The 27,119-nt window shown below is 50.7% G+C and overlaps 1 protein-coding gene across 2 annotated transcripts in view; it reads left to right on the top strand.

Moving 5' to 3' along the window:
• The window catches only part of STARD13 (StAR related lipid transfer domain containing 13), a 177,320-nt gene that overhangs the window by 20,459 nt on the left and 129,742 nt on the right, over positions 1-27,119 (top strand). Inside the window, exon 1 of one of the 2 annotated variants that reach the window (XM_037057642.1) lies at positions 22,683-22,975. The exons of the other annotated variant lie outside the window; for it this stretch is intronic. Coding sequence (XP_036913537.1) covers positions 22,807-22,975 — 169 coding nt within the window. The 5' untranslated portion in view covers positions 22,683-22,806. Of the gene's footprint in view, positions 1-22,682; positions 22,976-27,119 lie in introns of those variants that run through there. 2 annotated transcript variants of the gene reach the window in all.

Genomic DNA, 27,119 nt, shown 5'->3' with positions numbered 1-27,119 from the left:
GAAATCAGGAGCCACTTCATGAAGCCACTTAGGGAGGTCTGAGCAGGAGCGGGGGTCCAGCTCTGGCGGTGCTTCTTCCCAAAGCCCACCCTTCCCTGGCACTCCTTTCTGTGAAGGCCAGAGCCTTGGGGCGACGTGTAGGGCAGTGGGAAAGCAGGAGACAGGTGCTAGCGCTCGAAAGGGTGAGTGTAACCGTCACTAACCTGCCTGCTCTTCTCCAGGACTCACTTTGCTGGGTGTGGCTCGGGTTCCAAAAAGCCTAAGAGATCTCATAAAGATAACCTAAAGACCCAGGTGTGGGTGTGGACTGACTGAGACAACACAGCACACCTCGAATCATTCCATTAGGGTTCTGGAGAGTGCCCGTGGCTGGAGGAAGGGGGCTGGGGAGTGTAGCTGGGGGACTGTCAGCACCTGGAAGGGTGGGGAATGCTTCCTGGGGGGGGGGGAGGTTTTGAGCTACCCGCCCCCAGGGCGGGGCGTTCATGTGGATTCCTTAGAAGGAAAGGTTAGGACAGGCATTTGAGGTAGTAGGAGCCGCACAGGCTAAAGCTCCAAGGCAGGAAGGCCCTTGCGTTGGAATGGGGAGAGCAGCCGGTGTGGTTGGAAGACTGGGGGCGAGCAGGCGACAGGGCTGCTGGGCATCGTCCATGCAGCGCGGCGCAGCCTGGGACCCTGGGTGCATTCGACAGGGTGGGCAAAAGTAGGTTTACAGTCGTTCCTGCGGAAAGAGGCACTGGCGTGATGATTTTCAGTGGCTTTCTTAATTCAACAGAACGCTGCAATGGTGCGGCGCACCTAGGCACGATCTCGTGAGTTCTACTGTGGCGTTCGTTTGAGTTAAAAGAAGAAAAAGCTACCTGATAATCATCAGCTGCATTTGTTTTTCATAGGAACCGCTGTAAACCTACTTTTGCCCGCCCTGCGTTCTGTGGCGTGTGCTCCGAGGCAGCTCTGGTTGGCACCGCTCACCTTTGGGCGAGAGTATCAGGACTTCAAATTCAGGCTCTTATTATGTTACGGTTCTTCCTTGGGTTTTTATTTCCATTCCTGTTTGTAAAAAAAGAAACAAAAAAAACCTTTTTTGTATCTCATAAGAAAATTATGCTTGTGCTTATTCATCATGTCATAGCAATTTTAACTAATTTACTATCTACAGTGGCCTTGTATACCTTCCAGAAACTGGCATATTAGTTCAAGTTAGTAGGGATCTGAAGTACCTTATGTTATCAATGCGTGTATTGATTTAGGTTATAAATACGGCTGTGTCTTCTTTCTTAACTTTTGGAAGGCCTGGCTTAGAAGGAGGGACGTAAATCAACTCTTGTGCACAGAAATAGAAGGCTTTTCAGGTCCCCGTTCTGAAGGGTTGCAGCTCCCGCCTCCGTCCACTTGGTCATTCTTGAACCTGCCTGTGTTCGTGTTGGAAGATCGTCAACATTTCTATGACTAGATACAGCTCTTCAAGTTTTATTTGAAGAAAACATGCCTTCTCAAAAGCAAAAAAAAAAAAAAGTAATTTCTGGTTCACTGGTTGGGTCAGGAAAACATGAGATATATTTGCTAACGAACTTCTGGCGGCTGAGTGTCTCAGCCAAACTCTGCTCTGAGGAGTGTAAACAGCAGAGCCGGCTCCTTGCACCGGTGAGACACGGTGCCAGGGGTCCCGTTGTTCTGTAGACTCCTGTCACCAAGACTTGGGATGCTTATTTGTACGTCGTGTACGTTAGGAAGAACTGTAAGCCATTCTTGTCGTTAGTCCTTCTCAGGCTCGAACAGTGATGCGGGGAAGACCGTAGGCCCGTTGGTGCGCAGTGACATAGCACCAGGAAACGGGGTCGGTTTCGAAGCGAGACGCAGCATTTGTTAGGCAGGTGCACCCACGCTCCGCTCAACATTGTGACTCACCTGGTGAACTAATAGTATCTGCCCAGCACCTGCTTTATCCAGAACTTTCTTTTGTTCACAGGTCATAGCAAAATAATAAAAAAAGGGAGAGAGAGAACATGGTCTCTATTTTATAATTCAATCAAAATTTTAAGTCATGCATAAAATAGGTAACTTGATACTTAAAACATACCAACATTTACAGAAATATTACAAATTCATGCTCTTCAAACTGAGTTTGTAGATGCTGAAGGAAACAACTGCCTATCGGCAAGGATCCCTTGAAGAAGGCCTGTGAGGAGAGACGGGTTTGGCGCAGCCGCAGTGAGAGAGCAGGGATGAAACCGAGAGGTGTGAATGGGAGCTCGTGGTCCAGAGAGCAGCAGAGCCCCGCGGCACTGTCTGCTGTGTCCCCCAGCTGTGTGGCGTCCGCACCCTGGGCACTACCAGGGACCAGGGTGATAAAAGACACACGGCTGGTCTCCAAAGCTGGATTCCTAGTCCACAGTGGCAACGGAAGTCGGTATTAGAGAAGGACACCAGCTCGGGTGCCCCGGCGGGACAGACCCGGGTCAGACCTCGCCACCTGCCAGCTGCCCTTGTGTGTGGCACTCTGCAGACTGTCACGACAAGCCAACAGACTAGACAAAGGTGGCAGCGTGGGCAAGAGGGTGTGGAAGGCTCTTCAGAGTAGATGATGAATTTTTATAAGTAATTAGGACTTCACCCAAGGATGGGGAGGAGGGCAGGGTGCGCTAGTGAGGGCCAGCGGCGGCACACGCGAAGACCTTGAACATGAAGCCAAATTTGAAGCGAAGAGTTTCAGATTACTGCCCCCGAATCAGGATGCATAAAGGACACAAAAGATGGACAGATTCAGAGAGTTGGTGGCTTCTGTTGACATGGTTCATGTGAACTTTTAATTGATAAAATAAGCATTCATGCACATTACATCACAATGAAATGTTCCACTGGGGTAGCAAATTGTTCGTTCTAAATATACTAGTTCGCTAAAAAGCAGATTTCTAGAGCAATGCACTTATTATACAGTTTTTTAAAAGTCTTCCCAGCAATAACATTTTATGTTGTACTTAACTTTTAGTGGACGCTTACACAGTTTTTACTTGTTTATGTTCGCCAATAATGTGCAGTGTTTTGAAAATGTCCAACAGCAAAGTCAGCCACTTTACTAGGAGACTAGAAGGCAGTTTTGTGTTGGGGCTCCCAGGCTCGGTTCTGCCAATGAGGAGCCGCATGTTCGGGACCTCACTGAGATTGGCTGAGACGGAACTGAGAACTATTTGTACCTAAGGGGAAGGGAAAAAACCTTCCAGTAGCCTTCTAGTAAACCTGGCCAAACAAATGAGTCATTTTCCACGGAAGTTTTATTGCTCATCACTACCAATTTCATTGTCACTTCGATCTGTGTGACAGGCTCCGCGACGCTGTTCTGCCTCTGAGGGCAGGCACTCCCGGACTCTCCCAGCAGGGCTGTCGTTTGCAGGAAAAGCCGCGTGGCCACAGGCCCACTCAGATAAACTCACAGCGCCATCCAAACCGACTGGTTTGCAAGGGGCAAGCCCATGTAATGCTTGGGTGTAACGCCCGTCAGATAGCACGCCTGCCAGAGACATTGAAATGGACGGGTTCCTCATCTCCTTCTTCTTCTTCTGACGATGGTGTCTCTAGACCTTCACCTGCACCCTGAGTCAAGTCCAAAGGCTGACCTTGAGAACCTTGGGAAATGAGAGGATAGGGAGCTGTGTCGGGGAGGGCTGGAAAGGAGGGAGGAGCGGTTAAGGCGTGGTGCAGTTTCTCAAGACAGGGATTTGGGAAACAGGCCGCTGACAAGGGAATTCCGACTTGAAAGACTGCCTTCCCCAGCTAGGTGGCATCTAGAACCTATGATTGCCATTTGGGAGGAAAGGAAGAAGGAAAAAAGGGAGCCTAGGGGTTTCTGCTTTGAGCAAAATGAGTTGTTTCTCTTTAATAAATGCACAGACTTAAGACGGAGCCTTTGACTTTGTAGTCCAAAGCCAAGAAAACCTGAAGATGAACAGTAAAAGACATTGAACTTTAGTTGATTACATGTTATTGGAGCTTTTATGTATATTTTATAAAGCAAAACATGGACATTCCATGCAGTATGTGAAGCACAACTTTCTAAAGAAACAGAATAACCTTTTGTTCTGATAGGAACTGCCTATTCAATCCTGGATACATCAGGGACACTTTTTTCTCCTGGCCATGGCACGAATGTCTTTCGGGGATTAAAAGGAGCATACCCATCTTCTTCCCTTTTGCACAGAACTTGACAAGATTATCCACATGCATTTGAAGCATAATATGAGTAATGTCTTATTTGTGAGGTTGCTTTCTGCCTCTGGCGAGGCCAGGCTTGTGCCCTCTTCGGCCTCCTCGCCCACCCCAGCGACCTGCTCTCTCTCAGCCTGCCTGTTCTCTTGAACCTCTGACCCTTTATAACTTAATGTTGTATTCCAGGGTCTGAAAAAAGCCCACTAGATGGATATAGTTTTTGCCAAATGAATAATGAAACGAATGATGTCAGGCTAGAAGTGATGGAACATAGCAATAACATTACAGTTGACAGTTACAGTTTCAGAGAACTTTCGTTATACGATTCAGTACTGAAAATGAAGGTAGGAGGGACATCTCTCCTACCCGTGTTTCACGGACAAGGAGACAGAGGGGCAGGCAGGGTGGGCAGGCCGCCCCAGAGTGCGGCCAGTGAAGTTGCTTGGCTCCCCAATTCTGCGTGCGTTCTAACACATCCTGCTGCTTCTGGAAGGAAGTTCCATATGCAGGGAGCAGAAGCTGCGACGATCATGTCTAGTGTCTTAAATTCTATTCTAGCTGAAACAAGACAGCACTCTATTTTTGAAAAGCTCGGATACTAATGTCATTTAATGAATGCTCACATCCACTTGGTGTGTCATTCCTTACAAATATGGAAGAAAAGAAAAAGAACAAACAATGCACGTTTGGTATCACTGGAGAATTTAGTACAACTCTCCCCTCCTGACCTGCTCTCCTCTGGCCGGCTGTTGGCCGAGCTGGCTCGGCACGGGCTGTGTACATGTCGACTCCGCACTCACCTCTGTGCTTTACAAACCGGCCCCGGTAGCTTGCCTGAAATGATGTCATGGCTGCTATTCCTCAGTCTATGCAGATGCACTGAATCGTGGCCGGGAGACCCAGAGCTTTCCCTTAGAGGGAAGAAGACTGGAAAGAAGGTGCAAAGCGTTCTGTCGTGATCTTAAAAATATAGTTTCTCTTTGCAACTCCATAATGATTCCCTTTCATGTAATCTTATCATGAACTGATTTGTACCTAGAAGCACCAACCCCACAGCCTCTCCCAGGAACGGAGTGAGCGCCGGCTGCCGGCCGCCAGCTGCCACGTGGACCTGCAGTAGAAAAGGGCAGAGGTGGCTGGACTCTGCCACTGTCCAGGGGTCCTCACTGTCCACAGGCCTGAACCGGAAGGGCCTTTACTAATCCGTGTTGCTTCCCCGTCTCCATCTTCTTCCTTTCCCGGGGGCAGCCTGACGTCAGCAGCCCCTGCACAACAGTTATAAAGGGAAAAATCCAGGGTGGCCCGTGTGCACTGCTTGTTTACCAGAATGTAACACTGTGTAGAGGAAAACGCCGACGTGGGAAGGGGCTGCTCGGGGCTTTGGAGCAGCCCCCTTCTTGGAAGGAAATCTTTTACCCAAAGGAAGTCGTCCTAGCCCACCCAGCCCCAGGGCAAAACATCGACATCTCCTGCCGGCTGTCACTTCTGCTATCGTCTGCACGCTCTGAAAACAACTGCAAATTATAAAGAGACTGCGACCAATGTCCTGAGTGGGACCAGGACACTGCAAACGCAGGACAGTGGTTTCAGATTGCCATTAACTACCTGCCAGTGCTGTTTGGGATGGCAGTTCAGTGAACGTGAAAGGAAGGACGGTTGAACATGACTCTCCCCGCCTGAGGTCCCCCCCCCCAGGGCGGCTGTTGGTCTTGCTGCCTCGGCCTGGGCTTTGCACACGTTGACTCTGCACCCACCTCTCTCCATGGCCTGTGTTTGTTTGGTCAGGTGTCTCCTTGCAGGGCTGACCCAGGACTCCAGCCATCATTGCACCCCTACTGTGAATTAGTCAATGTCCCCTCCTCCGGGGCAGACGCTTCCTCTAGGCTCCCCATCCATCGCCGGACCTCAACCCCCTAGTGTCCCTTCACACTCATTCAGAGTTCAGAGAAGCAAAAAATGAGGGTGGGGGTGGTACCCTCCCAGAAGGTGTCGTGGAGAGAGGCAGGGGCCTGACTCACTGTTATTCAGACTCTCCTGTATCAAAACTGCCGAGATAGAGCTTTTATACTGAGAACACTTATTACATCTTGGAACCCAACACTGCCGAGTGCATGCCCTGCGGTTCCCATTGCATTAAATCACTTGTCTAAGCTCAGTATTAAGTCCTCAGAGAGCTGTGCTTCTTGGAGGATCACAGACTGGAGTACGTGGTGCAGACCCCGGGAAGGGGCACAGCGGCCACTATGAGGCCCGCGGTGGTCTTGCACGCCCAGAGTCCAGGGAGGCTGGAGCATGCTCACCACGGGCCACATCAGGCACTGTGTGGGAGGAAATTGGTGACCCTACAAGACGAATCATGTTCTGCCAATTCAAGTGGTTGAGCATTAGAAGAGAAACAGATGAAGGATCGTTGATGGGGTCCGAGCTGAAGTCCTTGGAGAACGGCGGTCCCGAGCTCCTCAGTGGGAGGTGCGCACTGACTGGAGCAGCCCCTGGTGCCTCCCGGAGCGGCAAGCCTTTGTTCTGGAAGGTTCTTGGTGTCACATCCCCAGTCTCCCTACGTCCATGCGGCATGAAAACAGGCCTTTGTTCTGAGATGACCTTCAGGGAGCAAGACAAGTATTTTAGGGGCATCGTTGCTCGGGTGTTTGTTTCCGTTCTGTTCTATTTTGCACCCCAAGACTCTGAGCATCCGGATGGAATGGCAGTTATCCTTTCTAACAGTCTCGGAGTTGAGTAAAGCTTCCTCACTGAGGACTTGCCCCAGGTTCCTCTGACCCTGCGGGCAGGAGGTGGCCACAGGGCGGCCGGGTCGCCCCTCCCTGAGCTGCCGCGAAGTCCTTGAACTCAGATGTGGCTCACGTGCTCCAGACGCCCCCTCCCCCTGGAAAAACTAGCTTCCTAAATTACTAAAGCACAGCTGTCTCTATCCTTGCATTTCTGGATAATAAACGGTGTTTGTATTTTGAAAAAAAAAAGAAGTGCTGGGATGGAAGTAAAAGACAGAAAACTGTACTTGAACAACAATTAAATTAAAAATAAAATAAAATAATGTGATGGCAATTTAACTCAGAAATAAAAGTATCATGTATGAGAGTCCACCAAAAAAGTGCAGATATGCATGTTGACAGACACATTTTCAATGCTTTAGAAATGTGTACTGTACACTCTGTTGTTGAGTCTGTCCCTGGTGTGTCTGTCCCTCTCCCTTCTGTCCCTCTAAAATCAATGAACATATCCTCAGGTGAGAATTTTTTTAAAAAATACATGCATATCTCTGATGGAAAACACAAAATCAAAGAGAAATATGAAAAATATTTGAGGGGACTCACCTGTGGTTAGGATCATGGTCTGTTGTGGAGGTGATATAGTTTTGTAAATAAAATTTATAAAATTTTGATAACAGTTGGGATAGATCTTGGATATACAGGTGGAATTTCAACAGGCACAGATGTCCAAAAGGGCATTTACTTTTATTTCCTAAAAAATCTCATTCTTCAAAGTTACAGAATTCTTTGATTTGGAGATGTGGAGTTTAAACATCATAAAGAACACTTATCTTTATGTCTGCAGGGGAAATCAAATATTTTTAAGCTGTTTTTATCACGTGGAACATTAATAAAATATTTTTAAGACTTTAAAGGGAGAGATTTCAAAATTTCATTACACAAAATTAATGTTAAGCACTAAAACACATTGAAATATTGTGTACCAGTAACAGCCTTTCGCTGTTTTCTTAGAACTAAAGGCCATCTAAGTCAATAAAATCTTTAAGAAAAACAATTTTACTTTCAGTGATAAATTGTATTTAAATATGATGTAAGTAAGGTAGAAATAATCAAAACAGTGCCTAAAACATGGACCTAGTCACAGAAGATACCTGTGGCTCAGGAGCAAAATCAAAAACCCTGGAGTAGAAGGCTCGCAGCAGGGGCTGTGTCTGAAGGTGGCAGATTTCACAACCCGTGAAAGTCTGCAAACTCACCTTTCTTGGTGACGAAAAGACTGGGTTACATTAAAACAGCACCTCCAGAACTGTCCTATGCACCAATCCCTGCAGAGTTTGTGAAAATGCAGATTCCGATTGGGTGGGTCTGGGGGGTGACCTGGGACTCTGCGTTTCCAGCAAGCTTCCAGGCGACTGCCCGTGCTGTGGTTGCTGACCCCACTCTGGATAAGAAAGACCAGGAATCTTTTGAGGCTTCCTGCTACCCTGGGTCCTCGGTTTGGTTGACACCCTGTGGGGTGTCTAACCCACCACCCGCAGGCCACATGTGGCCGAGGATGGTTATGAACACGGCCCAACACAAAATCGTAAAGTTACTTCAACCTTTTTTATTGGCTCATCGGTTTTCATTAGTGTTTGTGTATTTAACGTGTGGCCTAAGACAACTCTTCTTCCAGAGTGGCCCAGAGACACCAAAAGGTTGGACGCCCCCAGGGCTTCTAATGTGAAAACTTTATCAGACAGAATGGTGGTTTAACTACAGATCTCTCTGTAAGTCCTCGCCATCGGATGTGCGCAGTGCTGACCGTGGCTTTATCGCGTCGACTTAAAGGAATACGGCCCATGGATCTCTGTGGTGCACGGAATACTCTTGCCCTCACTTCCCTCTGACTAGTATTGGAACGTAGTGGTGGGCAAATACCAGTGTAATAGAATGTGCCTTGTTGGAACTTAGACTCTTTGAGGACTTTGGCCAGCAGTTATTGTATCATCTGTCAGTCAAAAATACTAATAATTTATTGCATCCTACCCTGTGCCAGAGACCATCTAATGCAAGGCGTGCGTGACTGTCCTGTGTTTTACAGATAAGAAGGAAGTGTAGGGCCACTGAGTGAGGGAGTCGAGGTTTGAACCCGTGGCGTGCTGGTTCCCATGCTTGGCTCTCTCTTCTACCCTACACTGCTTCTCTGAGGGAGGGGAAGACTGCATCCGGAGGAAGATGCAAAGATGTGTGTGGCTTATCATGGGCCCCAAGAAGTTTTTAGTGAGAGCAGTGAGAAAGGACACAAAGCCACTCCCAGTGACGTGCCCCGCGGCTCCTCCAGAAATAAGTCTCAGAAGAATGGAGGGGGCGGGAGGCCATGTGTACGAGGGGCCTGGAAAGGCTGCCTCACCAGAAGGGGCCGCCGAGTCGGGTCTTGGGAACGAGTAGGAACTGAAGAAGCGGAGAAGGGAGCGTGTTCAGCAGTGGGAACAGGGGGAAGCGCCCTCATTCCAAACGTGAACGATGCCAAAGCTTTTCAAGGCAGCAGCAAGAGTCCGCCATCGCAAGCCTCTAACGCCAGACTGAAGAGTGTGGATTTCCGCCTTCTGCCCGCGGTGGGTGGGGCTCTCGGGGCGTGCAGAACCATGCCTTAGAGCTGTGGTCCCCAACCTTTTTGGCACCAGGGACCGACTTTGTGGAAGACAGTTTTTCCACGGACAGGTGGGGGGGTGGGGGTGGACAGGAGCTCAGGCAGTGTTGCCGGTGAAGCTTCACTTGCTCACCCCGGTGCTCACCTCCTGCCTCAGCCTGGGGGCTGCGGACCCCTGCTTTCGAGGATTACTCTGGCCACTAGATCCATGAGCAGCTGCAGCTGCAGTCAGGAGGCAGGAGTCTAGACGGCTGGTGTCCTCATCTGAAAACCGAGGGAAGAAGTCGGTACCTCCCTGGGCTGTTTTGACAATTGGAGGAGATACGCACGCAAAGCTCTTAGCTGGGTGTGCAGCTCAGAGCACCAGAAAGCATGTGCCGTCATCACTGCAGGGCCCTGGGCGTGGATGAGAGTGAGCCCACAGCCTGCACCGATTTCCACTTCCTGGGACTGAACACGGCCTCTCAGTGTGGCAGGCGTGTGGCAGGTCCCTGCTGTTGAGTGGTGTCACTATTCTCCCCTTCCACCCTGCGTCCTCTTCTCTCGAACCTGAATTGTCTGCAGGGCAGCACAAGGAGTGTCCTTTGGCTTACTGTTGCTCGGATCGGTCTGTCCTACCCCAGTCGTTACAGAAGTCTTCTGCCTCTGAGCACGGTGTCTGCTTGTAGGCAAGAGTACAGAAGAAGTGTTACAATTCTGAGAGCAATTTAGAAGTAAACGCACGAGTTCAGGTGTTTTAAGAAAAAGAGACTCAGGGCGGAAACACCCTGCAGAAGAGCATGACTGGGAGTGGCATTCGATACGTGTCAGCCACTTTGAGTTTTCCTGGGTTCCTCCTGTCCTGGGAACAGAGACGCGCCACCCGTGCCGGAGTCAGGGGCACATCACGCCCCTTCAGTCAGAGTGGGGTCCAGCCCGGAAGGAGAGAGAGAGAGGAGACGATGCTCCGGGGGACCCCACGCTTCATCTCACTGAGCAGTCGGGCCCCTGTGCAATGCACTTTGTTTTCTCACATGCAGAGTGAACATGCCATTCATCTCACCCACCTCTCACCCAGCGTTCCATTCTACCAACAAGTGTCACCCACTCCTGTGTGCCAGGCACCGGGCCAAGTGCCTCGCAGGAACAAGTGGGAACACACGTGGTCCCTGCCTTCACGGAATGCACTGACCATGGGGAACAGACAGATATTAACCACATATCCATCCCACCCCCAAATATCACAATGCAGGTCTGACCGGCTGCGAGGGACACACATACCTGGTGCTGCAGGGAAGGGCAGGTGTCCTTTCTGGAGGGAGACCTGAGCAGCAGTGGTCATGCCACTCTGCGGGTAGTGGGTGTCATGGCCCAAGAAGAGGGACCTGCCTGTCTCAAGGCCTCAAGAAATGGCCGGTGTCTCTGAGATGCAGAGAGAGAGAAGGAGGATGTGATTGCGGAGGTTGCCAGAGGAAGCTGGGGCGGAGCCAAACTGGGGCCTGTGGGCCCTTTAAAGGATTGCTTTAAAGGCTTGTTTTGATCTTTAAAAATGAGAAAATGCTGAATAAACGGGAGGTAATTTCATCAGCATCGTGAGTAGTGTCCTTTTGAGTTGTACTCAGAGAATGGTACCAAATGTCCTTATGTAGCTTAAAAATGAGCATTTATTCTTCTCAAGGAGTCAAACAGCAAAGTCTGGCTGTGCCCTGAGTCATAAAATATTCCCTGAAGAAAAGCCTAGGCGTCTGCCTCTTCGGGATGGAGTCTTGACCCCGTGGTCGGGAGGGGGCCTTCCTCGGGAGCTTTCTCTGACATGTCTGATGGGGTTCACTCACTGCGGTTGAAAGCTTCTGGGTGCAAGGACCCCCCAGCTGCTGAAGCCGTCTGCTCCGTCTTTGTGCTTGGAACGTGCTTCAAACCTCTCACTGCTATTTTGGGTCAGAGCCTGTGAGGTGCGGATGGGGCGGGGCCACTCTTCACCTTGCAGTGTGCTGGCTGCTTCGTGTACAAAACCCAGCAGAAGGTCACAGAGCTTGTTGAGGCCCGAGCTCCATGTCATAGGCGACAAAACTGAGGCGCAGAAAATGACACATTTTTACTCGTCCAAGCTCCCATAGTTCATAAGTAGCAGGGCCAGACTTCGAATACAAGTTGACTCGACTCCAAACCCACAAATGTTCTAGAACTGTACTTCAGAGACACTTAAAAATATTTTTAGAATTACAGTATCTTTCGAAAATCTGATGAAATCGAAGAAACCTGTGCCCTAGAGAAGTGAAAACATGTACAAATTTTACAAATGGTTCAGCGTCTGGGAGGCCGGCAGCTCCCAAGTTAGCACACCCAGGCCTGTAAGTTCACTGGTCAGAACATGAGCTTCCTCAGGACAGATTCATCTGCTTTATTCACCGACACCTTCCCAGCACCAAGAACATTGCCCAGCATCGAATGGGAGTGACAAAAATTGTCATTGAATAAACATGAGTCCAAATGCCAGGGTCACTCAGTGGGGTGATGAAAGTATGGTGTGGAGGGGCCGGCTCCAGACAAAGTTCAAGGGAACGACAGGATGACTTCCCAACTCTGGCCACAGGGCACTCGGGGACCCCTGGAGGGACCCGGTAGGTCCAGATTTGTGAAATTGTGAGCCGTGGGCTTTCTTTTGCTTTATAACTTTGAAGTCACTTTCTCCTCCTCAACTTTCAGAACAGGGTTATGTCTTTGATAGTTCCTAAGTTAGAATTTGAAGCACAGTAGCAAAAAATAGAACACCTGAGTAAATTTTCAGGAAGTATTTGGTGAAGAAAGTGGATAGACCCTCTGTCCACATACGTTTTGGCGTCACGGCTTTATTCTTTAAATGGATTTCACTCTTTGTTGGGAGGCTAGAAAACGCTTTAATACGTGTATCTGTATTTCTAAAATGAAAGCAAATAGTTCTTAGAAACTCATCCTAAGGATGTATTATCTCTCCTAGGTTTGAAAGTCAGGAGGAGCTGAAAAGGAGGTTTTCTAGACCCTGAGACTTCGTTTCTGCAGTTTACAGCTGCGTTCGGGAGGGGGCGTGGAATCCCTTTTCAACTAGCTTTTTTGTTTGGCTAGATTCTGATCGGGCTGACGCAGAGTGGGAAGGGAACCGATAATCACGTCCACCTGGTCTGCTTATACGTGTGGCTGATGTATCTCTGGTGATACATTTACCGTGTGGATACGAAAGGGGAGAATTGAAGACGCAGTAATTTACACAGTACGTGGCGGGCAGGGTGTGACTTGGTGTTTACCACGCCACGGAGGTGGCATCCGGAGTTGCTGGATGCTCTGTGCTCTTTAGGGTAGGTGGGTGGGACGGGAGTGGATGCGGAGACACAGTCTGGGCAGAGGGCTGGTCCCCTCCCCGTGCTGGGGGCAGGGACACAATATGAGGGGCATGGGAGAAAGGGAATCAATAGACTTGTATAGTTTCCTCCCTTTTCTGTCTGTCCTATGTTGCACATGGGGGTTTGGCCTGATTCCGCGCTAGGACGGCGATGCCATCCTGGAGAACGTCCATCATTTCTGTGCGGGTTTCTCCCTCTCCATCATCCCCCGTCAGTGAGACAAGAGGAAGTTTGAATCGAGCTGGGGTCGGTGGGGGGGGGGGGCAGGGGGGGGCTGCTCCTTCTACCTTATGATGGCAGCCGGTGGCCGGGCTCGATCCAGCGTCATGTAGGCCATGTGCTCAGTCGGGTGACAGGATGGGGGCAAGACGGAAATTAAAAGGCACCCCTCCTGAATCTACCATCCAAAAAAAGGCAATAATTACCTTCGGGGTATCTCATCTTCAATTATTTTGTTCTATGGCATTTTTAATATTTTTATAAAATCATAACTGTAGCATATATGCCACACACCATTTTGTGCCCTTTCGTTCGCAACAATCCACTGATGAAAAGATGGAATTTTCTAAGGTGATCCAGGCTGAGAAACAAGCAAAGGCCAAGGCCAAGGCCAGCCCTTGAGAACCCTGAGTCAGGGAAAGAAAGAGGGTATTTTAAGTTCAGGAAAGACCGGGAGGCAGCCTTGGCGTGCTGGGTCCCTCTGCACAGCAAACGCATTTTTGGTGCTCACTAAGTATGTCCCTGTGATTGATTGGCGCTGAGTCACCCTGGAGGGGCTGCCAGGAAGGGGGCCGCGCCCAGCTGTCTGTGCTGCCTTTGGTCTGTTGGGACAGGTCTGTGTCATAAGATACAGCAGGACTACGATGGTGTGCTTGGAGGTTGGCCAGAGGGCACTGCATACTTTGATAAAAATCAAGCTCTGGAGAAATAATAACAGGAGAATCCTCCAGACACTCTCTCCACATTTGTGCCCACCCATGTAGCTACAGAACAGAGAAGAGCCCCTCCAGAACGAACTCCCAGTAGAAAGGCTGTTCAAATGGGCCGAAGAGCCTATCGGGGGCACCGCGGCTTCAGGGGACGCTGCCGAGGGGACAGGGCTGGAAACCCGCCTCGGACGGGTGATCAGACATAGGGTGGCGGGGCTCAGGAAGCCACGGCGCCACGAGATTCGTGGCACGAGGATGCCACGCCGTGCTGGGGCTGTAATCCCGGCGGGACAGACTCTGCCTCCTCGCATTCAAGCCGAGAGCTCCCGAACTCAGTGTGCCCTCTTGGTCCTTCACGATTCTCAGCCCAGCCCTTCCTCTGAAGGATTACCTGCCGGGAAGCGTGGTGCCCGATGGGTAATGCCCCACCCAGCGCTCTGGTGGAGCAAAGGGAGAATGACTCCAGAGGACCACTGGGGGCGGGGTGCCCTCCTAGGTTGTGCTGCAGTCCTAGGTGCCTCTCCAGCGGGGCGGTTTGGAATCTGAAGTCGTCACGTTCGTTACAGGAGGAGGTACAGCATAGGGAAGCATCTAGGTGCGTTTTTCTTCACGGACACACTGCCTTCCCTCCTTCTCTCATCAGGCCTGCCTCCCTCCACACTCAACGCGCGCTTTCTCTGTGCAGAATAAGTCTGCTCTTGTCCTGTTGTCTTCTGGGTGCCCCGTGCACACCTCCGTGACAGGGCCTGTTCTGCAATCCTTTCACTAGACCTGTCCCCCACTCTTCCCACGCTCAGTCATGTTGTGGAGAAGAGGGACACCCGTGTACCGCACCCGGGCCTGGCATGCCCCTGGCATGGAGTGTGTACTAGAAAGGTCTGACCGTGAGAGGATGACAGAGAGAAGCTGTAACATGAGTTACTCAGTGGCTTTGTCTCTGTTGATGGCGAATGAGATGCCGGCCAAAACCATGTTTCATTACGCCATAACCCTTTGGCTAAATCATTTCTCCAAGCCCAGAAGAAACCCTGGAATTTGTCCTCCCCATCACCCCAAAGTCCCATTGGTACTGATATCCAGGGACTGGGGAGCTATGTTGCTGCCCCTTCAAGTTCTCTGCAAAGCCTTCTTTTTGTGGGAGGTGTCCTAACGCAGGCGCTCCTCCTTGCTCTGCTTCCCGTTCTTTGAAGTACAGGTTGACGGTCTTACATGAGGAGTAAGGAGGGAAACTATTCCACACGGTTCTTACTGCCCTAAGCTGAATTTATCTAAGAAGGTGTGCGTGGTTTTAACAGACAGGAAGTGCAATGGCGTCACAACGTCACATCCTCGCTCCTCCCCATTTCGTGGGCGTGGCTATTTCCAAGCTCCACTCAGTGCACAGCTGCTGCCTGACACCAGGTGGGAAGCAATTGTACCAAGTAAGGAGGACTGGACCCAGGGCAGCAGGGCGGCTGAGTGTCCTAATGACGGCGGGCCTTTCATTGGGTGGCCTCAGGCATTCACCCAGCAGACAATTCGCAGAATCAATAAAGGGCTTTCCAATTTCTGTTCCAAGCAAACTTCCCTTTTATATTCACATTATGATATGAATTAACTTTAAAAATATATACTCATTGTTGTACAAGATGGGGAAGGAGGTTATCATTCATTCTAAGCTGATGTAAGTGAGGATACATAGCTAAGCACAGACGAATTACCCTTGAGACTGAAAGATCCCTTCTAGTAATTAAGCAATCCATGGGTGGTGGGTGGGGGAGGGGAGAGAGAGAGAGAGAAAGAGGAAGGAAGGAAGGAAGGAAGGAAGGAAGGAAGGAAGGAAGGAAGGAAGGAAGGAAGGAAGGAACCCAAAATGAACAATCACCTTTATTTTCAATTAGGGCAAAAATGTATATGTTCTAGAAAATAGCAGACAGTAGATTCATTAAAATTCCCAGCGACATTATTAAAAGAATTCTTTAAAAACAGGTGTGAGCGTGAAGCAGCGGGAGTGAGTCCGTGCAGAACGGGCCCACGGAGAAGGACTCCTTAACTGAAGGCGCAGCTGGCGCCCTCGTGGAATTCCAGGCTGACTCACAGCTGAGGAAGATGGCTCATTTTGGGGGGTGCCTTTCAGCCTCTCTCCATGGAGCAAGTGTTTCTTATCCCCTCAGGCTCTTAAATTTCACAGGGGACCTTAAAGTGCCTCTGTTTAGTGGCCAGAGCATGTACTTTCCCACTAACCAACGGAGTGAGATTTGTGCATGTCAGCTCTCCCAGAGAATAAAACCCTGACTTCTCTGCTGTCCGGTCCTCACCCGGTCCCAGCTGTAGTATCAGCAACAACGTTTGTGACAATGCCTTAAAAGTGTGCTCCATTCTGATGGACCCTCTCAACTTTATCCGTGGGATAATTCAGATCATCTTTTATTCATTTGCTTACTCGACCGTTTTGTTCAGCCAGTTACTACTGATGTTGTATTGTGTGCGAGGTCTGGGGCAGGCGGCCCTGAGAGGCTGGGAATTAAATAGACGCAGTCTAGATACTACGGCCCACTGCAGGGAAAAGGCAGCACCATATAGATCAGTGGGAAAGCAAATGCGTGATTACACAGCTGGAAGGGTGCGCTAGAGACGGCCTGCAGGGCGCTGCTTCCCGTAAGGAAAGTAGGCGGGACGGGCTGCCCGAGGCTGCATTGGTGTAGCTGATATTTGAACGCCGCCAAGGAGCCGGGGATGGGCGGAACTCCACGAAGAGCTTCCAGGCTGAGGAGCAGCACCTGTGAAAAGGAGACCCCCAGGGGGCCGAGTGGAGGAGGCTGATGAGTGAGTGGGGCGTGGTAAGCAGAGGCAGACCGTGCAGACCCTCCTGCACCAAGCAGTGAGTTCGCACTTTGTTCCCGGTGCAACAGGAAACTTGAAACATCTTACGCAGGGAAGAAGAGTTCAGTACCTGGTACAAAGAGTCACCAGGAATGGTGCCCTCCACCCTGTGTTTCCGGGGGGCCTCAGAGAAATTAATACTTCTAATTGATACTTTTCCTAAACAGTGTTTTATTGTCCTACTTTTGTTGTCGCTGAAGCACAGTTTCAAAAAAAAAAAAAAAAAGCATGAACTAAGGTTTGCTACCGTACGCAATACCACTGAGGGCTGTGATTCTTTGTGAGGGCCCAGGAAAACGCTCCCTTCCATCTCCACGCCTGGCAGTCGGTGTTCATCCTGAATGACCAGTCTGTTTGTCTCACGGAGACACGGAACTGTTTGCCCGATCTTACTTCCATTTTCCTACGTCGCGTAGGAATCCGAAGCCGCATTTTCAGCCCCGCCCCAGATGTGCAGCATGGTTTGTGTGGCTGGTATACAGATAAACTGGTTATATCCGGGGTCTTTTTATCCAACCCTGCTTAATCTTCTTCCCAACTTGCTTAACTATTTATTTTATACTCTTACCATGCAGTTATTTTTACCAGTTACAGAATAAGGCAGAATTAAATAGCTGGAGGAGAACATCAGGAATTGAAAATATCGCCATAATTCCAGAAAGTTTGAAAGACCCGTTTTTAAGTTTGAAGGGCTGCTTCTTAAAGCGCAGGGTGGAGAACACCCCTTTAGCAGCGGAGTGTGGGAAGATGCATGAACACCACGTGGCTTAAGCACCGCAGGTGACCAGGAAACAGTCAAGTTCCTTTTTGGTGACCTCCCAGGCAGACTGGCGCTGCAGGGAGGACCACGCCCACTCCTTAGCGTCTCCCTTACTCACTGCGCCGCCGCAGAGGCACTCAGGCATGTTGGGTTAGTGACTGAGTACTCACAGATTACCCCACAATCTCAGACTGGACGCAGGCAGTACGCACACATTGCGTCACATGCCACTGCACTTGGCCATGACTACATCTCAAAGTTGAGGGTCGGAGCTGTATTTTTAAAGACATACTGACATATTGGAGCAGTTCCCAGAGACAGCAGTTAGCTTGCTGAATAGTTAGTTGTGTGGTGTGATGAAAAGGAATGTTTAACCTACTACCAAAGATTCTTACGAGGGACATGCTGGCTTTCTGCAAACATCTGAAGGACAGGCACAGGGGAGGAGAAGTGGGTTTGCCCTAATTCCAACTGGCAGCCTTGGAGCCAGAGGATAGGAATGATAGGGAACAACTTTCTTGAACAACTTGTGGTCTTCAGTAAAATACATTTGTGGGTAGAGTATTAACTGATTGAGCTGACAGCAGCTTGATGGTAGATGAGTATCTGGATTAGAAGGGAAATCCAAGATGTAAAAACTTGGTGCCCACAGTAGTTGCAGTAAACGAATGGATTCCATGTGAGCAGGTACAAACTAATCTGATTAATTTGCCGCAGGGCAATGAGTCACAGGTATTACTATGCCTGTTAATACTAAGGTTTTTGCATCAGCCGTTCAAATACCTCGGAAGGCGCTAGGTTTTGACAGGGTAGGAGGTTAGGAAATCACACCATTGCAGATGTTTGGAGCCACCTGGAAAAGCGAAAGAACTTCGGTCGGCTGGAGTGGGTGGGTGCAGCGTTGGGCCCGGGACAAGTCGCCCCAGCCGCTGGCAGAGGGCTGGGTTGGCAGGGGAGGGCAGCAGGGCACAGCCACACTCTCGGTGGCCCGTGGAGGTGAAACTCACCGAAGGCAGGGTAGTGAGGGCTGAGAGACAACACAAGGAAAACAGCTGCCACCCAAGAGTCTTCCCAGCAGGACTGGGCTCCTCTCGGGAGATGTGGGCTGAGGCTGGGAAGCTGAGTCAGAAGAGTGTCCACTCTGACACCCTTCACACAGGGACCTGGTCCTGGCTGCAAAGCTTGGTGTCACTGAGCTGCCTGCACTGGTGACCGGGCGGGTGGTGTATGAGTATGGGAAAGGCTGATCGGCTAGGGGCTGGGCACACAGCTCGCACACACACCCATTGGTGGGAATCCTCAAAGTGAGCTTCAGGGCCCACGGTTTCCAGAAGTTTCAAGAGCAGCCCTTCCCAGTCAGTTCTGCTTTCCTCCGCCTACCCCTCCAATCTCAGACATTTTCCTCCCTGGCAGCACCAGCCCGGCTCCCTCCAAACAGACTGAGGAGGAGGCTGGAATGTGCGCAGAGGAGAAGGAGGGGGAGGAGGAGGAGCAGGCGGGGGAGGCACAGCCAGCGCTGCCGGCTTCTGTGGGCGCGCCCCTTGCACTCCGCCACGTGGACTCAGGATTCCGCCAAGTGCTAACCTGCGGTCGTCTATCAAAAGGTTGGAAAATTCAAATACCAGGCGTCTCGGGTGGAGGTCACGTGTCAGAGTTTTGACTTTATTTGAAGTGTCTGTACTGAGAAGAAATGCCGTGGACAAGGCCCGGCAACAGGCAGGCAGCCTTGGGGATGAGCGGAGGGCGGAGACCCACCGCCCGCCCTGCAGGCCGGGGTGGGGTGCGGGGTCTTCAGTTCCCACCCAGGGAGCCCCTGGTTCTCAGTGGTTGGTGAGAGGCCCGGGGTTTTGGGTCTCTTGCCGTCCAGACACCCGGGTCTCAGCCGCACCAGGATTTCAGCCGTCCCATACCTGTGGTTCTAGTTAGAGGTCCCAGCACGACACCCAGTGGGAGGAAACTCCGACGGCCGTCAGTGCGGCCCCCCAGTTTCCCCAGCAGCCCTCAGTGCCACCCTCCCCTCTCACCTGTCCTTCGTGTGCCGTAGTTGAAAGAGTTAACCTATCAGGAGCCCAGAGGGAAGCGCTGGCCTCACCGGGACCCGGCTTAGTCTCTGGGAGGGCCTTCTCCATCACACGGGACCCCAGAGTATGGCTGGAGACTGTCATTAAAGACGTGAAATAGCGCGAAGCCTGCCACAGCGTAGGCCTTCAGCACTGTGGGCCCCCTCCGCCGCCACCCCGCTTCTCTTTCCTGCCCTCGCTGGTTCCCAACATTCCTCTGTGTGTCCTATCCCTGAGCGAGGTTCCTCTCGATGGCCACTGGAGGACAGAGGAAAGGAGGTGACCACTGAGTACAGGTGCGTCCACCTTCCTGCTGTTGGGAGGCACCGGACAGGAAGAAATCCAGCGTCAGTCGTGGGTGGCACGCCCACACTCGCCCCCTCTCCCTGATCTCTGCGGACCCCACTCTGCCACCAGTGAAGGGGAGAGCCCCCCCCCCCCCCCCGGGAGACGCCTGCCAGACGGCGAGGCCCCGGGGAGCTTATCAGTCGGGTGTTTACATTGATTGCAAATGCAACAGAACTGCGCATGCGTGGCGATGCTGGCGCTGGGACCACGTGGTGGGGGGAAAAGGTCACTCCAAGGGTTCAGGTTCCATAAAAATGTAAGACTAAAGGGAAAATGTTGTTCCTTCCCTGCTTTAAATCTGGTATTTGGGTTCCGTTGCACGGATTTGCAGATACTACGTGCCCCATAAAACTTGCAGCTGCCACGGGGAGGGCAGAGAGGTAGACACATCACCCCGCAGGCATCCCCCGAGGCTGGTTTTCAGAAAAACTAAGCTTTCTTCTAAGTTGTCTTTCAATCCGGGAGTAAACAGTTACGTTCACGTCTTGTTCTTCATTGCCAGTCGCCCACGAAATACTCTGTTTCCTGCTGTTACCCCTGTTTACGTGTCTTAAAGAGCAGGCATTTATGATCTCGAAGTTTTCAGAACAAAACACAGCATCAGGACTTCCATCAAGTTCGTATGTTCATTATTGTGCAAAAAGTAGGCACTGTGGTTTTTAAAAAGAACGATACACAGCAGTGCTTCTTAGGAAGAATGATTCACTTATTTTTCAGAATGCAACCGAGTTGGTAATGAACTACAAGGTTGGCGTTGGGAATAGCCCATTTTTCTTTGTGTCACTCACAACTACGAAACAACTGCATGTCACTTCCCGTCTTTTCCCTGCCCTTCGCCTGGTTTCTCAGAGCGTGGACTGCGTTCCTGAGCTCCACACTCCGCGTTGCTTTCTCTCCACTCTCTTCCATTCTCTCCCAATGAGGAGGAGGTAACCCCCGGTGTCCGGCAAGTGGCTGACAGCATTGAGCTGCAGGTGGAGGCATCTGCCAGCCCAGTGTAGTGCCAACCCAGTCCCCCATCACGGCCCGTGCTTCTGGTATGGCAGAGCCCCGAGTCCTTAGGTCCCTGTCACCTCCCACAAAGGACGCTGGGGAATAGAAAAACTCAGGTCAGATCCTGAATTAGGAGTGGAAAGAGAGCAGCAGAGAGCAGCAAGGGCTTGTCTTTTTCTACGGCGATGGTGGCTGGGAGACCTAAACTGGCCTGCGCCTGCACAGTTACAGGAAGAGGCTCGCAATTGCCGCAAGAGAGAGTGTGTTCCGCTGGAGGCCCTAGAGACCTCCAGCGGAACACAGAGACCTAGAGGCCTGTGCATTTACTACTAGGCAGTGGGAGAGTTGCCAGGCTCAAACGGCTTCTCAGAGTCGGGCCAGCGAATGTCACCTCGGAGAAAGGTGTTAGGGCCGACAGCCTGAAACAACTGCAGTACTGGGGACTGGGGTCCGCAGTGAGTCCTGTGAAACTGTTAATGGAGAGTTTCTCGTTATCAGGACTGTAAATCCCAGGCCAGGCAAGGTCTCGGTATGAGTCAGCCAAATGTAAGAGCAACTTGGCCATAGCATGTTTTTCAAAGAACTCGATTCATTCAGCCCCAGGCTTGGAATTCAATAACATGTTTTTCTTTTTTTTTTTTATGGACATTTTGTTTGTCTTCACATCAAACAATATTAAATAGGAAAAAATTTCGGGGGGGATTCGAATGGCTCCCATATGCATCCTCACATATGGCCGGGTTGAATGACTTGCGCTTAAACACAAACCCCCACTGCCGATCTCCCACGCGTGAGCACGCACCTGCCTGTAAAGTCCTGCGCAGTCTCTGCTTGTCAGAGCCCCACGGTTTGTAAAACCCACCCAGACATCTCCTGCTCTGGTGGTCTTCCCTCATCACCCTGTCAAAAATAATATTGCTCCTCTCCCACGGTGCCTGTGTCTTTTTTGAAGCACCTTTCCACACCAAGCGGAGGTCGGCAAGCTTCTGCGTGACCCCTCTCTGGTCCCCATGGCACCTTCACGCCAACCTCCGTCTTTACAATGGCTCTTGGCGGCGTCCTCCACGTAAAAGGTGCTCCTTAAGAATTTTTCTTCTTGGTGATTAGAAATTGGGGAAGCCCCACCCTCTTGTGCAAAGATGGGAACGAGGAGGAGGCAAAGCGGGCACAACTGCAGTGGTGTAAACAGTAGGGAAATATTGGGGAAGTAGAAGCCTTCGAGGGAAGGCGTTCCGCAGACGGGCTGGTGCCCTGGAAGGGCTCTCAGCTGCCCACTGCGGGGGGGTGGGGGGGTGGGGGGGTCACACCCTGGCGGCGTGCACGCGTGTGTTGGAGCACCTGAGGTCTGATTCCACTGGAAAAACTTCACTTTCTTCACCTCCTCGCCGTGAAGGGTGGTCATTTGCACGCAGCGGCTTGTGCTTATTCCAAGTACCTAGCTCTTCACTTGGGGCGTTTATCACTTGTGTCTTGGGTCTGGCGGCAGCCGCCTGCGAGAGAAGAAGGCGCTTACTCTAACTTGAACACAGTGAAGAATCCCTGGGCCTGGGGGTAACGTGGCCTTCTCCTGCCTTCTCCCTCCCGGCTCTTCCTCTCTCTTTGCCGGCCCTGGGCGCTTGCTCAGCCCCGAGGCTCGGCAGACGCTGGCGCGCGCTTCGAGCCCGCCGCGGGGTCCCCAGCGAGTCTCTCCCCGGTTGCAGGAGCGAGGTGTGGGTCCCGGCTCCTTCCTCCCCCGATTGGCTCTCCGCGGTCACGTGGAGGCGCGGGGGGGTGGGGGCTGGCATTCCAAGTTGTGGCTTTGGCACTCCTTTTCCTTTTTAAAAATCGCCTGGTCTGGGCGGCTCGGCGGAGCTGGGCTCCTGGCTCCTGCGCTGGAGGCGGACGCGCGCAGCCACGGGGCGGTCTGGGGCGGCAGCGGCGCCTCCGTCCTGGAGATGTCGGGTCCCGGAGCCAGGCCCCCGGTGGCCGGCTGCTACTATCTCCGTCCCGGGACCCCCGAGGGCCAGGACATGTACCTGCGGTTCGATCAGACTGCCAGGCGCTCTCCGTACAGGATGAGCCGGATTCTGGCGCGGCACCAGCTAGTGACCAAAATTCAGCAAGGTGAGTGGCCGGCCGCGGAAGGCTGGGGCGAACGCCGGTTTCTGTGGCTCTTGTCTCGCTAACCCAGCTTCGCAAACTATTGTTTTCCCGTTGTGATTTACGGATGCCTGTGCCACGTCGCAGAAGTAACTTGTAGAAGTGACTCGAGGCTTCAGTTTTCAGCAAACAGTGGCGGCACTTAGCTGCCACATAAACCTAAGGTCACAAGGGAAAAAAACAAACCACGGCACGTAGGACTGGGAATCATACATTTGCCAAAACTGACGTGCGTCCACAGCGTCCATCAGGCAGGTCTGCTCCGGGTGCGTTTTAGGAGCTTTCTTGCAGGTTCCTCACACTCGGTCCCCTTTGAAACTCGGATACCTGTTTATTTAGTTAGTAGGGGCGGGGTGGGGTGGGCACTCATTCCTCCCCACCTCCACAGGTTCTTAAGAAAAGTCTTAGTGGTTGGAGAGAGCGAGGATTCCAGTATGAAGGGCAGGAGACTGACAACCAGAGTCAGGTTCTCCTCCCGTGTGTGCGCGCCTGTCAGTGGTCCCCCTGCATTTGCTGGTCCTGTTCTTTGGTGGCAGAGGACAAATGACAAGTCTTGTGCCGGGTGCCCAGAAGCACAGCTTCCCGGGAGAAGGTACTGATTTCAAGCCGCTGGATGTCCCTTTTTATTCTCGAGAAAAGAGATCAGCAGCCTGAACCTCACTGAAATTCATCATTCTCCAAAAAATAGTTTAAAACATGCCCCCCGTAGAGGGTAGGTCCGCTGAAACCGCACAGATCAGCATTCCTAGGACGTCGCCAGTGGGTGCCCATTTGAAAGACACACCCCCGTACCCATATACACACTAAGTTTATGAAGTTATGACCACCCCCTCCCGGACTAAAAAAAAAATTAAACCAAGTAAATTATTTTTCTAGAGCCATTATGCAAACGCATTCCGCTGAAATAAATGTGTTGAAGAATATATTGAATTTTAGAGGGGCAGTTGAGGCTCATACTCATGAAAATTCTCATTGTAATGTTTCCAGAAGGAACAATATGAATCCCGGTGAGCAGCATTTGATGAGATAGTTTCCTTGGAAATAGGCGTTTGTTTGTAAAGGTTCAGGAACTGGCTGTGTGTGAAGGATGCTGGTCCTACATACCCCTCTGACTCAGGAAGGATATTATGTCATTCCATAAACTCTGTGTGCAGGTCTTGATTGAATGGAAACAAAAGTAACTGTTTCCCTGTGGCTTGATTTAAAAATACATTAGGCTGAGCCTAAAAACCAGCTCCGTTTTTGTCTTAGAGATTCCTGACGACGGTGTTGTACCAGAGACCATGGTCCTCGTGGGCATAGGGTCTTGAGAAATAACTATCTGTAACCCGTGTTCTGTAGCTATTCCTCAGCACGCGTATAAAGTGTATTATGTCAGAAACATTGCATAGAAATAGTTTGAAGTTGCTTTGCAAAGCTCTTCAACTGTCTTCACAACAATTAATGTCGCTAAAAATTATGTTCTATTTGGAATGAAGGTTATTTTTTTTGAAGGCTTAATGTTGTGAACACTGAATGTGTGCTCTGTGTTTCGTTTTTGCCAAATTAGAAAACTCGAGCATTCTCGCCTTTTTATACCGGGCAGCAGAATGTTTGAAGCCCATGAATGCCTAAAAATTAAAAGTGCAAATGGCGATCCCGGGAAAGCATACAAGGAGCCCAGCAGCCCAGTGCTGGGCTGAGCGCACAGTGGCAGAGTAAGCTACTGGGAAAGCAGACGCAGAACAAGTTTACGAGGTTTGCTTGACTAGTCAGCTGCTTTCTGTAGAAGGAGAGGATGTTGATTGAGCATTTATATCACGTCAAGGACTGCTGTGATATACGTTTGTTTTATCCTCAGCAAGATTCGTGTAGGCGTGTGCTGTTATGATGCCCATTTTAAAGCTGAGAAGACTGGAGGCCACAGAACCCGAGCACTTTCTCCGGGTCGCAGAGCTGGGGCCGGCGCTCGACTAGAGCCCCAGAGCCTGGCCCTGTGACGGACCAAACTGCTTCTCGTGTTTACAGTGTGAGAGTGCTCAGCCTGTGGCTGGTTTGGAGTTGTCTAATGTGCTGGAGACGTCTCAGCTTTTGTACTCAGGATGCCACCACGCACGTAGGGCAGAGTCAGAATTGGTCACTTGCTGTAAGATTTCCACACAGGTGTTATTTCTGTAGTGGAAGCAAAATGCTGTGTGTCCTACCTCCCTGGAAGTGTTAGCACCCAGTAGGGTATTCTGCCAAGTTATTTTACTAATGACCTGTGATCATTCAATTAAAGTTTACCAAGTGCATGTTAAGTTAACAGCACTGGGGGGTTGTTTGTTTGTTTGTTCCGTGGTGGTGTCTTGAAAGGACAGCCACGTCAGTGAAACTGTTGCATGACTCTGCTGCTACAGACCTTTCAAGGAAGACTCAGCATTACGTTAATATAATTGGGGGCATTGTTGCTTATAATCTCCCATGGCTGTCGGGAACAATGCAAACAAGAGTAAGTTGCTCCCCGCTGACCTCGTTAGGGTGAGGTCATCGTCGAGGGCCATGGGCATGATTCAACAGCAGATCCACTCTGAGGCAGGAAAAGCACAGAGGAGAAAGAAAGGAACCTTTGATGATGCATGGGATCAGAATTAGTTGCCCGAAGCCAGGATGAATCTAAACTTGCTCCCTGAGGTCGTGCTCCACAACCTAAGGCATCATTTCTCCAGGCTGCTTTTAACTTCTGGAGTTGTGAGTCCAGTGCGAAAGAGCAGAGATGTTTAAAATAGAGTGTTGTTTGAGGAGGGAGCGTTTCTCCGAAGTCACTCTGCTCAGAAGCCCCAGCCCACCACTTGTGGAATCAATGGGGAAATTGTTGTAGGGAGAGAGGATGGAAATAATAATGGCCCTCATTTCCCTCCCTGGAGACACTTGGGAATGAACAAGAGGGAGGACGCTGAGGCCGTGGCAGATGAGCGTGTCAGAGGCCACGGGAAGGGAGAATAGGGATCTTCTGTTGTTACCGGCTGTGACTGATTGGGCACCTGGGCACAGGTGGTTTACAGACACATCCATGTGCTGTTGGATGCATCCAAGTCTAAGTGGCTCTTTAAATGTGATTGCTTGCTTTGGGAAAGAATTCCTCATGCAACTAAACTTCCAAAAAATGATTTAAATACATAAAACAGCATGGTGTGGACCAGATGGCAGGCAAGTCTGCTGGAGCAGCCAGAAAGGAGCCAGCGGTGCAGGCTGCACCTAGACACCCCCTCACTCCTTCACCCTGGAGAGCCTTACCACTCCCCGGGGCCTTGGTTTCTTCACGAGAAAGTGAAAGGGCAGGGTTGTGATTGCTCAAGTTCATTCTGGGCCTCCAGTCCTCTGGAGCTGAGTCAGTAACTCCTTGAACAGTGTGTGCAAGGCAGAGAAACCTCAAGAAGTAGAAGCGGGAAAGGACGCGGAGCAGGTTTACAATGGGACGTGTCTTTTTAATATATTTTATTGATTATGCCATTACAGTTGTCCCATTCCCCCCTTCACTCCCCTCCACCCTGCACACCCCTCCCCCACCATTCCCCCCCTTTAGTTTATGTCCATGTGTCACAAGTTCTTTAGATTCTGTATTTCCCCTACTATTCTTGCCCTCCCCCTGTCTATTTTTTACCTACCATCTATGCTACTTATTCTCTGTACCTTCTCCCCACTTCTTCTGCTCCGACTCCCCTGTTGCTAACCCTCCATGTGTTCTTCATTTCTATGGTTCTGCTCCTGATCTAGCTGTCCTCTTAGTTTGCTTTTGTTTTAGGTGTGGTTGTTAATAACTGTGAGTTTGCTGTCCTTTCACTGTTCATATTTTTTATCTTCTTTTTCTTAGATAAGTCCCTTTAACATTTCATAGAATAAGGGCTTGGTGATGATGAACTCCTTGAATTTGATCTTATCCGAGAAGCACTTTATCTGCCCTTCCATTCTAAATGAAAGCTTTGCTGGATAGAGCAATCTTGGATGTAGGTCTTTGGATATCATGACTTGGAATACTTCTTTCCAGCCCCTTGTTGCCTGTAAGGTCTCTTTTGAGAAATCCGCTGACAGTCTGCCCGGCCCTTTCGAACACCTAAGGCTCCGCCCCTCAAGCATAACAGGTGCCATG

This window comes from Sturnira hondurensis, unplaced genomic scaffold, assembly GCF_014824575.4.
Source record: "Sturnira hondurensis isolate 20B ecotype Veracruz unplaced genomic scaffold, ASM1482457v3 Scaffold0009719, whole genome shotgun sequence".
In the NCBI taxonomy this organism is placed as follows: domain Eukaryota; kingdom Metazoa; phylum Chordata; class Mammalia; order Chiroptera; family Phyllostomidae; genus Sturnira; species Sturnira hondurensis.
This window is presented reverse-complemented; position numbering and strand designations above follow the sequence as displayed.